At 39.8% G+C, this 13189-nt stretch overlaps 1 protein-coding gene across 1 annotated transcript; it reads right to left on the bottom strand.

Moving 5' to 3' along the window:
* Positions 1–51: 51 nt before the first annotated feature.
* Positions 52–4320, bottom strand: gamt (guanidinoacetate N-methyltransferase). Its single transcript, XM_039810903.1, has 6 exons — positions 3989–4320; positions 2134–2279; positions 1939–2002; positions 1593–1660; positions 1267–1377; positions 52–333 (listed from the first exon to the last, which is right to left on the bottom strand). Exons 1-6 carry the CDS (start codon positions 4164–4166, stop codon positions 193–195), a joined length of 708 nt encoding a protein of 235 aa, XP_039666837.1. The 5' UTR covers positions 4167–4320; the 3' UTR covers positions 52–192.
* Between the last annotated feature and the right edge of the window lie 8869 nt (positions 4321–13189).

Here is a 13189-nt window from a genome sequence, read left to right as displayed (position 1 = left end):
CTAAAAGAACTAATGCTACAATAAATGTATAAAAATTACTAGCACCTGTAATCTGAGTTGGGATGGACTTGAGTTTATTGAATTATTGCAGACCTTGAAATAAACAGAGTGAGGAGGTCAGGATGGTCAGATGAAAAGGCACATTACCGTTAAAAAAATTAAGAAAAAAGGTTGCAGCAGCATCTTGAAACTTTACTCCTTGACGATGGTGGGAGTGATCATCTTATTGAAGGAATAGTATTTGCATTCGGTGGGTGGTGCAATGTCCATGGTGGTGGTGCTAATCTTCTCCCTCTTGAAGCCGGCTTGGAGCAGATGAGGCACCTGGGTCTCCTGAAAATCATTAACAGACAGAGCTGGTCAGTGTGAGGCGGCTCGCTGGCTTTATCAGGCCCTTCAGCCAGATCCTGTTTATTGCTAACCTTGAAATTATCACAACATGTAATGCAGGTTACACTCAGCACTGTTCTACATGGTTAAATATCAACACTAAAGTCTAGACAGTCCTGTTGAAACACACGTTCCAGGCCAGGAAGGACATTCACACTCTGTGGACACATGTTAATTCACACGTACAAAGCCTATAAGTACTGAAATGTATTATGACTGTCAGTATTCAATAACCTGAACTCATCAGAATTAGAAAAGGTTTTATTGCCAATAAGTACACTCATGTGGAATTTGCCTTGGTGAACGGTGCATACATAAACAAACAAACAAACATATTAAACATTAATATAAAATAAACAATTAATACAGAAAAAAAAAATTATGTTCACTTCAAAACCACCAGACTCTTTTGACAAAAATAGTCATTTTACTTTGCAGAACAGGCTGGTCTACCGATGCCTAAATAGGTTAGTTTGTGATTTTGGTGTTTTAAAAGGGTTAGTTTGGCTTCACCAAGGTAACACAATAGAACAAATAAACTAACCGATTGAGGCAGCTCCTTTGTTCTGCAAGCTAAAATGACTGTTTTTGTCAAAGGAGTCTGGTGGCTGCGAAGCAAGCATAGATGAAAATACTGGCTTCACTTCCCTGACAAAAAAGGGATGTCTGGGGTAAGGTAAAGCAGTTTAAAAATATTCTAAATATAGTGTACACTTTAGGTTGGTAATATGCTAGTTGCTGCTGCCCCCGTCCACAGCAGTACATTACTTAGTTCTCCAAACTGGGGGCATGCTGACCGCAGTCTACTGTAGGTTAAAGACTGACTACGGATAAGTACTTCATATAACCCTACTTGAGGTAATGAAGGTGACCAACCTCAAACATCTTCTCAATGTTGTCGTATTTGGTCTTGAGTAGCTCGCCCCAGGAGGTCAGGTTGCAGTAGGTGAGGACCCCGCCAGACTTCAACATCCTGTGAGCGTGACCCTGCAGAGACACACAGACCAAATCAAACAGTCCTTTCGAACCTGGGCCACTGCCAAGGACTCCGCCTATGTGGGTTGCACACTCTACAGTGTGTACTATTACTCAGTATCTTACATACACTTTTCATGCAAACAATTCCAAGAATCCAGCAATTGTATCTTTTTAGGGCTTTGTGTAACTTACTGGGGTGTTTCATGTGGATTTTAACTACATACCTTAATGAAGTCGAACTGGTGAGTGTGCCATGTCTCTTCTGACAAAGGGTATGTGTCATACAGGATACCTGAGAGAGGAACACAGTTAGCAGAGTGCATACAAGGTAATTATTCAGTTTTCTGTGTTTAAAAGAAACATCAAGTAAGTAAAATGGGACATGGTCTCAGAGTATGTTCATCAAACAGGAGTTCTCAGACCTCAGTGGCTTAAGTTTGGAGGACCCTTGAGTGGATTATGCATCCTAACACTGACTTTCAACAATCAATAACTTAAACTGAGTGGCCAAACCAAAGTTCAGTAATGTTTTTCCCTGATGTGGTTACTGATACCCCACTCATTTCTCACCATCAAAGTGGTTATCTGGAAGTGTGGGAACAACGTTCTCCCAAAGGCCCTTCAGAGGGACGACCTGCAGCAACAGAAACATCACTCATCTTTAAGGACAGTAACGGTTAACTAGATGTTCAAGCATGCAGTGCAACAAACACATATGTGATGAACCAACACTGGCAGATAATATTGGCGATTGGGTCTACTGACCTTATGTGGCTGAGACTTGGCCCAATTCTCCAGTCTGGCAAAGACACCGTCGTTGCACTCAATGATCCAGTGCTCCTCGATGGGGAAAGACTCAACCTTAGTGGCGGCAATGGCCATGCCAAAACCGATCTCCAGAACCCGACCGCCTACCAGACAGAACAAAACAAAAAACAGAAAATGTAAATCTACTGAAGCTTTCCAGTGGCTCCAAGAGAGTATGTTTATTAGAAATGTCCTTGGAATGCTTGGGTGCTTTGATACTGTGTATTTCCCTGCTTTTCTGACAAATTGGTACAACGTCTGAATGTCTATGAGCACTGTAGCATTCATTTTCCATTGAAAGTTGATTCTCAGGCATTCTGTTGACCAGTGGTCTAATGTGCATACTATGTCACTACAACATTTGGGGTTTAACTCCAGCCATGCAAACCTGTCTCTCTGCAATGTGTCATAACTAATAAAACACCAAACTCATTTGGGTTCCACGTGTACCAACCCCCCTCTAATAAAGGGGGTTGGTGTGGCGCAATAATTTTTGAGCCATTGCTCTCATGGAGTAGCAGGACCATACTCTCTGATTTTTGTAGTTTAAGGTTTCTCTCTCTGTTGGGTGTGGAGGGAAAGCCAGTAAGTTGTAACCATAGACTGTATGGTTGTAACGTGGTGGACCGAAGGCCCAAGGGTTTCATTTCCTTTAAGAATATGTATCTATTAATAGAGGTGGGGTAAAGGCTATTTGTTGTTCCTTGACCCCTTCGTAATGATTTTCTTAACCTTTAATCGGCCGCTCAGTGTAATATTCACATTTTCAGTCAACAGAGACACTTGAAAAATATGCAAAATTCTTTCTACATCCTCTACATGAAATACAATTTTCACAATTTCTGCATGTAATGGCATGGCATTTTTTATGTGATAAAAATAAAAAAGTGCAAACTGTGCACTGCTTTAAATGTCTTAATATGTCTTTTTATTAGTGGGGTTTGCATGTTGGTTTTGAAGAATCATAATCATTAAATGAATCAATCAATCAAAACTTGCAATTAAGTAGGCTATTATATTTTGACTGGCCAGAATGCATCTTAGATGGAATTTACTTTCAGAAATAATGCAGATTAGTGGACAACATTATGGTGAGAAATGCATATTCAGTGTAAAAAAATCTCAATTAAACTACATCCTACGCTAAAAGGCCTTCCCACATTTCTGCGGTGTGTGGAACAGTCTATTTTCACATAAAGCTCAGGGCAGATGAGCCTGTTCCCCCCCCCCCTGCAGACTTTGTGGCCGTTCCCATGAGTAGAGAAAACAGCTGCTGTACTCACAGAGCACCATGCAAGCACTCTCACACGTGTCCTCAAAAAAATGAAGGAAAAGGCTCAAATCTGTGTAAATAATTACCCTGGTGCTTAGTACATTATCACACCATTTTAAATATCGAAAAATAAATCAAAACACGACTGTTAACACTTTTATAAATGAAAAAGTTAGATGTTTTGTTTTCCAAAAGGTAAATGTATGAGAATAATCAATTTTGTGTGATTCAAATGTGTTTTTATTTTTTACCCCACTCCACTCAAGCAACAGTGTGCATGTAGTGTGCTGATTTCATACATAGCTTACTGAGAACGTGTACTTGTTTTCTGTGATTATATTCACCTGACAGCTAAATTTTAAATGATATAGTAACATATGAATGGCAAATACCTGTTAACAAAACTAATATCTATAATTTATGATATTAACTTGTTGTTAAACTTGTAAATCACCCTCTCAAAACAGCTATTTTGGGGGCAGGAGTCCATTATCGGACTTACTAGCCTTCGCTTTCCTGATGTGAGGGTTCGAGTTTTACCTTTTGAGGCTGCAACGGTCGACAGTGAGTGCATGTACGGGGTCTCCCAGCGTTCCATCACGGGTTTGCCCATGATCTCCAGGTGTGTGTCCGTCTCATTGTACCCGGCGCTAGCGTCGTGCCAGGAGGCCTTGCAGTTCTCTCCCTTGCTGAATATGGGCTGAGCAGCGGTGCTCATTTTGTTTTGGTATGGAGGAAGGCAGTGGTGGTTGTTTAGTTCTGGTGAACGGTTTGGTAGACTGTGTCTACACACAGAAGAGGGGGCGAAAGGCAGCAGGCGGCGGTTTATATCGGGCTCAGAAGTGCTGACACCGTTGGAGTTTCACTAGCTACGGGTCAAAGGCTCACATTCCCAGAGGAGGGAAGAAGGCGTCCAAGATCCTGTGTAGAGAGGATGGTTCACTCCGCGGTAAATAACTGGCTCACTTTAGCTCTGCAAACTTTAAGTTGGTCAGTGTTCAGGAAAGTGCCATTACTTTGGATTTGGATGTTCTGAACTTTCTTCCTGAACCTGTCAAACTAATAAGCAGCAAACACGTTACCATGGTTCCCAAGTGTGCCCAGTTAAGCCTGACATGAAGCTGCTGTTCTTTTCTTTTCTGTTTTTATGATAGGCTACTTGTTTAAAACAACTGCATTGTTCAATGCACAGCGGTTTTAGGCCTTGAACAGACAGAGCACGTTAGCCGCTGCCTGGGGGTGGCATGTTGTAATTGTTTTAAATGAGATTGAAACTTTTTCTGCTTTTGCGTTGCTGGGCGCCTCTGGTTTTTCCAGTCTATACACCTCGCATTTTTGCAGGAGCACCCCTAAAGCCTTGAGTTGAAAAACTTCGACGTCATTTAACATTACAGCAAAATAACAGTTTGCTGAGGAAACTTTTGCCGTATCCGGTCGGCAAACCTCCAAACACATCTTCCTTTTTTAAGAATGACTTCAGTGCCGTTTTTTGTTCTTTTCTCAAAGAAAAGCTTAACTCCAAGTCTTTCAGAGTCGCGGCCAAACCCGAATCGAAAGACCGCTGTTCGCCAGCAGCAGCCATCTTCTTTGTTTTCAAGTAGCAGGGAATTCACTCGGAACCGTCGCAACTCTGCCGTCATTATGTCAAGCCTGCCCACAGACTCTATACACGATGTGATTGGCCTGACTAGAGTTTGGTTTTTCCAGCTCGCAAGTCAACGGAGAGTTGCTAGACTGACCCTGGCTGCAAATTACAATTGCTGCCGCTAGGGTGCGTCTAGATTTCTAGGCTAGCCCTACGAATCAGCCCGATTGGTTGGGGTTAGGCATTGACCTTGAGTAGTTAAGGTTAGGATAGCTGGTCAGGGGATAGGACCTGAACAAATCAGGTTCCGTTACCCTGCGTAAGCATTGGACATCTGGCCAGTAGTAGCGCGTGAATGCTATTGAGGTTGCCAGCGACTCCAGGATGTCACTGTGTCTGGCCTAGAAATGGAGCAGCACAGAAAACCCACCTAAAACCATAACATGTTGATTTTACACATATTGAAAATGAGATATAACTTGTTAATAATGATGTTAATAAGCAAACTTAAGGGGTGCTGGTAGATGGTTTTTGTTACCGTTGGACAGAGCAGGATAGCTGTTTACCCATTTCCGTTTTTATGCTAAGATAATGCCGCGTTCTATTTACCTTGGAACTCGGAAGCCGCAACTGGGAATGACGTCATACCCGAGTTGAATGCGCTCTATTTAAAAGTCCGATTTTCATTGTTTTCATTAGCTCTAGCCCGGTTAGCTATTGTTAGCAACCAGTTGATAACAACGCATTACGCCATTTTTTTTGCATGCAAACAGTGTAACATGTCCACAGATAGAAGTTGGACATGCCTGTGTGAACGACTGATTTAGTGACACAAATGAGACAGAAGTGCTTATAACTTTATGTTAATGCAGCTTTCACAACCGTTTATACAGGGGGCAGCCATGTTGGATTTTGAACTCTGGCTACTGCGAGGTTGTACGAGTTCCGAGCTCGTAAATACGAGGTCAGGGGGCGTGTTTCCGACTTTGACCTCGTAAAAAACGAGTTCCGAGGTAAATAGAACGCGGCATAAGCTAACACATCACATATAACGTCATATCGGACAGATATAAGACTAGTATTGATCTTCTCCTCTATCTCTCGGCGAGAAAGCTCCAGTAGCACCAAGATCGAAAAGTGGCAGATGGTCAGCAACTGTGGTAGGCTACAGTGGCATAAACCGATCCCCTGGCAGCACTGACCTGTGCCGGTCAACAGAGCCTGGCATGCCGCTTGTGTTCCATCCGCACACCATTTAATGGTGGTGGTGGTAACGTTAGGCAACGCTCAGTGACAAACAGTTAAGTAATTTCAAGTAATATATGATTGTTTACAAATCAAATGCTACAGTTTTTTTTCAACCGAGTGAATTGAATGTACTGTCTTGTAAAATGGTGTTTCTTGTGTAGAGTAAACTGAACTGAAACTGAAAGCAGAGTGAGAGCTCTTTGTTTTTTCTGCTCTCTGAGCATTAACAGCTGAAGTCAACAAGGTCCTGGATCTAAATTCACACATTTGCTCCTATTGCATCATCCAGGGGCAGAGCTAGACTCTCAGTACAGTGGGGGACAAGCTCATCAAGCTGCACAAATGATTCGTGCAGCTTGATGAACTTGTCATGTAGCATAATAAGAGCCTTTATTAGTCTTATTAAAAGCTGCTGTATTTATGAGAAACAGTACATATTTGTATTACTGCCCTAAATGTTAAGTTGTTCAAACTGTCTTGTAAATACACCTGTTCCAAGTCCACAGCTGTTTGGACTGCCACTCCTACTCCTGCAAAAATATTGAATCCTCTACAACTGATGCATATATTCATTCCTGCAGGGATATTTAAAGTGATGTTTCGGAGTAATTCACCCTAGGGTCCTTTGCACCATGACCTCGAGCCAAACACCCCCCCCCCGAAGCTTTTTTCACATGGGTCTAACATTGGGAGAGTTAGCATAGAGTAGCGTTATCAGCTGAATAGCTTAGCGCAGGGGCTAATGGACCCACGTTTGTATCTTGTAAGTTACCCCACTAATAATGCCCGAAATGATACCAAACGTCTACAAGTAGTACAAATAGGTTATGTACTCATAAAACAATGGATTGGAAAGTTTGTAAGTACACCAGGAGTTTATGTAAATAACACTTGCCTGCTTGCTTCTGCTCTCTGCTGTTGTTGTTGCTGCTGTAAGACGAGTGCTTAGGGCCGTCTACAAATTACAACACTGAAAAGAGATGCAACAAAAATATTTTTTTTTCAGACTGCAATCACCCCCAGTGGAACTATGGTGGAACTGCAACCAAATTCGGTACAATGGGGCTGAATAGGGAGTGGAAAGGCTTTCCGTAGACCGGCTTTGCATCAACTGTTGCTGATTGGCTGGAACAGTATATTGCGGCTCTTGCACTCCTTTCAGTTTTTCCGTTTACACAGCCAGGGCTATGTATTAATACCAGATTATTTTTTTACGCACACAGAAAACGGTGAACTAGGTGACCGTGACGAGATATTCACTGATTTAGACTAAAAGTGTATTGGATTAACATCACTTGCTATACCTTTAAACACGATAGTGGGACTGAAAACTCTGCATCCCAAACTTCTAATAAACAGCAATTTCACTATTTTTCAGTGTCACTTAGCCTTTTCCTGTGTTGTATGACTCACAATGAGACGGAACAACAGTCAAAAATGGCTTATATGCTCATCTTCACAGCCCCTCTGCTCCGCTTACCCATCATCCACTTCAGTGCCATTAGGTGAAGCTGAGTTGGACCGGCTCCTCAGTGAGGGTCCTCATCAAATCCCAGGTTTTATCCACCTACCGCTCTTACAGGAGGCTCTTCATCTGCATTGCCTTTGAATACTTATTTCCACAGAAGCTCACATTCATGCAGCAACCACAGCACCCTGACACCCTTTTACCACAGTTCTCAAATGTCATGTCACAGACTCCAAAAGGCCCATCAGAACCCTTTTGATGAGGTTTAGCTCCAGGAAATGTCCCACTTTGGAAAAGTTGGTTTTGAATTGTAGAATCACTTGGGCAGGCGAGTCATCGTTTCCAGTCATCTCAGTTACAATTACTATCAAGGATATCAGTGAAATCAATGCATAGGACTTACAAAACATTACACAGTTGTTAACCCATCACACCACTGTAAAGACCCTCAGCGGGGACTTTCGACCGGCAAAAGACATAACCATACAAAATAAAAAAATGACAAACTACATTTGATATTAAAACTGTAAACAAAGCATTCAGTTTTATTCGATTTTATTAATTAATTTACTCCTTGAAGAACTCATTGAAAACCCTCGAAACACCTTCAAAGACCACTCAGTAACTCTTAAACCTTACATGATGTTAATCTCTTCTGGTATCCCAATATTACTTTTTATATTATACTTTTGAGTGTCCTAAAACATTATCATATATCTTCAGTTGCAGTTTATCTCACTGCCTCTTTGTTAGACTCTCACATGTATCTCAGTGTTACACAGTTACTTTATCACATGCTCTGTTTCATCACAGATGCTCTTTCGCTGTTTCCCCCCTTCCCATATAACATGCTGCTGCCCTCAGAATTTCTCCACCAGGATCGAACTAAAGGGAATGTCCAGCTATCAAGAGTCAGAGGGCAGAAAAAGTCTTCCACGGGTCAACCAGCTTAAGTCCCTCATTTCTTATCAGTCACCTCAGAGTTTCCTTGTGTTTTTCAATTTATGTGCCAACAGATTTCACAGACAGAAGTTTAGTCAAGAACCAAAAATGTGAATCACATCTTCCAGAACGCAATTAAAGGGAAAAATAGAAGTTACAGAAAATTGTGGTGAAGAAATAGATTGTGTAAATTTTGTAAAAACTATTGCAGTGTGGATCAGTTGTTTTTAGATATTCTTCATTGTTATGTATACTGCTTATACTAAATAATAAGTATAATTGTCATGTTATTTATTTAATACTGTATGTTTAACTGTCTATCAGGTTTATGGGTTTTGGGTTCAAAAACACATTACACATTTATTTCATATCATATTTTACGAAAAATATCCTTTTCCAAATAGAACAAACTATGGACAAGGCTTTGATGATTGCAGGCAATCCACAAAATTTAAAGCTGGAGTAAGCAGTATCCTGCCAGAATTTGAAAATACACCCCTCCTCCTGCAGCCCCAAACATTTTGTAACAGTAGAAATGTGTATGTTTTTAAAGATTTTTGCCCTAGTGAAAACTATTAACAATGTTTTCTGTGGATTGTCTATAAGAGTAAAGGATATAGAGATGTTGCTGTTGAAGTTTTTCACCACAAACAAAATGCTATTTGTCTCCACTGTATTCGTGTGTGTTTGTGTTTGAGTAAATGAGTGTTACCCTGTCATACTAAAATAAAGCAGACCTGTGCCAAACTGCTGTTGGTTTATAATACATGGTGACCCATTTACAATGTACGCAAATCTATATATTTTACTGGTTCTCATGTTGGTGTGTGGATCTGGTACCATCGGCTCAGATTTGGAGGGAAATCTACTGGATTACTATGCAGCTCACAACAGGAAGAGGGTGCTGTTTTTTTTTTTTTCAAACCCAGTGGAGTGCTTGAGAAATAATTTAAGTCTGTGACTTTTGTGGTGGTGGACATTTGCTCAATTAGTAACCCTTAAGTAGAATTTCGACATACTTGTACTTTACTTGGGCCAAAGTATTTTCATTTTCTGCTACTTTACTTTACTTCTACTCCAATAACATTTTAGAGGGAAATATTGTGCTTTTTATTCCATTTATTTGATAGTTACTAGTTACTTTTTACATGAGAAAAACACATGCTTATATTATTCAGTACTGTGCTACTAATTTATCAGGTAGTATACAAAAGATTGGCTTCTATACAGACAATAAAATGCTCTTACGTGTATTTGCTAGTGATAAATATAATATACTGTACATTCATCAATGAATGAATTTTTATACTAGTCTATAATAATATAACACTTTGGAAGGAGCCATTCTGCATAATGTGTACTTTTACTGATTTAAACTGTAGCACGGGTCCACATGAGATTGTAATTAAAAAATATGACCTCCTGATTAGAAAACATTGCATCTGTGTCACGTGTGACACTTTCACTGGCTTACCCAACCCACTACCAGACGACATAAAGAGTTGCAGCTCTATCGGTGGCTTTAAAGACAAATTGAAAAGTGCACTAAAAGCTACTCAACTCACTAACCACTGACTCTGCATTGTATTGGTTTTGCTTATGCAAATCTCCTTGTGAATTTGTCTAACATACACTTGGTGCTGACATGGTGTGTAATGTACTGCTGTGTGTAATATGTGCCGTGTCTGTTTGCCTAGTTTATTTAGTGTTTAGTTGTGTCCTCCTGCTCTATTTTGACTCTTTATTAACAACATAAGACCTATTTCAGAAAGCCGATCTCTGAGAAACATGATCAAGCTGTTTTTCCCACATACATTGTAGTTGGAAAAAAACCCTGTGTTGATGGACTCCAGTCCCAGTGGAGAGAGTCCGTTATAAATCTTAACACACTGATGTGTGACCTCATTTTGTCCTCCAAAAATGGCAATAAAGAGACACAGAGAAACAAGAACACAGAATGAGAGAGTGAATCTCATTCTGACATTTAGTACCCATTGGGAGCTATAAGCTATAAGCTTGGGGAATACTTCAAAATTGATACCTGTGTACTTCTATTTTTATTTTTAATTATACAATTATTGCATGAATTAAGCTATTTGACTTTGCATATGAGAGGTAGAAAGACAGCATGTGTGCGACTGTGATGGTCTAGTTTTCTTTTTGATATTAAGTAGTTCACAATATATTTCTATGTAAAAATATTTTCTCAAAGACCTTGCAAGTGAAGGAAGCTGATTATTTGCCATACTTTCTGATATATCAGTCTGATAAATGTCCCACTTCTTAGCACTAATATAGGCTGATGTGAATGTTTTTTTCTATCTGGAAACATTTCTTCACTAAATCTGACACAACTTGAATACAGGTATTGTTGAACCTTCAGGAAATGTTGAGGCGTTAGTTTGATAAAACATCTTTAATAGGATGTTAGACCATTCAAAAACTAGAGGGCCCCAAAACTGTCTGTCTGTTTTTCTAACACAATATGAGTTTTCCTGTAAAACAGTTTAACTCAGAAAATTAAAGCCTTATTGTTTATATGCACATTTTTATACATAAGAAGCTTGAATGTGACAATATGGTTCAGCCCTGCAGTGTTTTAAGCACATTTTTGTAAGAGTAGGCTATTTCGTTGATTGGTGATAACACTTTAATGAACCTCGTGGAAAAACTGGCTCATTGCAGAAGCAAAGAATAACTGCAACTCAAAAGAAAAACATTATTAAACATAGTAAGTATAGTAAGTAAATAGGATTATTCACAACCACAAAGGCAGTGTTGTATAAAGTACTAGAAAGCAATACTTGAGTAAAAGTACAAGTATCGTACTAGAAAAAGACTTTGGTAGAAGTGAAAGTTACCTTTTAGAATATTACTTAAGTAAAAGTCTTAAAGTATCTGATATATACTGTACTTAAGTATCAAAAGTAATTTTCTGATATTTAATGTACTTAAGTATTTGAAGTAAAAGTAAAAGTTTTTTTTTTTTTTAAAAGCAAGCGGTTAGAACTTTTATTGTGAACTATATTGTGGCTTTCTTATAGTAAAGCATAAAGCATATTTAGGGTTCCCATATCTTCTTAATCTCACTCATCAAATCAAAATCACATTATTTTCTAGGACTTTTCAGGCACAATTATCTTAAGTTCAAAGAACAAACAGCATATTTTTAGAGCTGACATCAATGTACAGAAACATTTCTTGCAAATACGGCCACGGGTGTATGACGTTATCTTCATCACTACCCTGTTCACCGAGTTGGTCGCAGGGCTCAACATAAAAAAAAATTCCCACTGGCCCCCAGGGCCAGTAGATCAGAGTTTTGCTGCCCCCTTCTACATTTTTACTGGCCCTGAAAGAAATATCATAGGTGTGATTGGAAAAGGACAAAAAAGCAGGAAAATATATGCCGCACCTACTATGAAGCTTTAGAAAATGGTTCTAACCCAGCTAGCCACTGCCACTGGATGTTGTGCCATTAGCAGTAAAGCTAGACCAGGGGTCATCAACTACATTTTTCCAAGGGCCAGAATTTTTTTAAGCAGACACTCCAGGGCCGGACTTTCAAATAAAGAAAATAAAAGTATACCTAATAGCATCTTCTTGTTTGATATTTTCACTTTCTTACTAAATTAATGCTATCTTTTTTTACATGTATTAGTGTAAGCAAACCCCTAAAAACATGGAAAATCCATAATGATTACTAAATAGGCTACTTAACTAGAAAATTATCTCAGATTAGTCCTGTATGCCTAATTTGAAATAAGACAATTCTGTTCCTAAATAATACAACCGGCAACATCATCAAGATTGACGAACGCGTCATTCACGTGCATATTAAGTAGCCACATATAATACGTCCATACCGCTCCAGCGGAGAGGATGACTCGTTTAGACAGCAGCTACGTTTACAAGAGTTTGTCCAAAGTTCGAGATTGGTTGCAAATTAAGATAAACAGTTAGACTACAAACTGACATCTTTCATTTTAGCTCGTTTGTAAAGTCGCTGTTTGCAGAGTAGAGCTGGGTTTTCACAGCGCGGTGGACAAGAGTGGACAGCGCAGACTGAAATATCGGTTTCTACGTGTTTCTGCCTGTAGAACAGGTAGGTGGGTTATTGATAAGTATTGACTCTTTAATCATGGAGGTTTTATTGTAGGCTACTTACAGTAACGAGTGTAGCGTTAGTTCATCTGCGCCATCGGCGGCAAATAATCCTCGGTAACGTTTCCAGTCAGTACATGTGCTGCGTGAAGTAACGCACACACCTCGGCGTTTTTACTGGCCCCGGGCCATCGGGCCATTGCTTATGTCGAGCCCTGGGTGGTCGTCTACAATAACGGGAGGTCAATAACGGAAGGCGGAGTGTGCGTAATGCAATCTAGGAGCAGTGATTCGCCAAACCTCAATTATTGCTGTCGCACACATTTCTTCTAATTTTATTCTTTAGTAACGAGTAACGAAGATGCTTAGTGGAAATATAACGGAGTAAAAGTAT

This window comes from Perca fluviatilis, chromosome 9 (assembly GCF_010015445.1).
Source record: "Perca fluviatilis chromosome 9, GENO_Pfluv_1.0, whole genome shotgun sequence".
Taxonomy (NCBI): Eukaryota; Metazoa; Chordata; class Actinopteri; order Perciformes; family Percidae; genus Perca; species Perca fluviatilis.
This window is presented reverse-complemented; position numbering and strand designations above follow the sequence as displayed.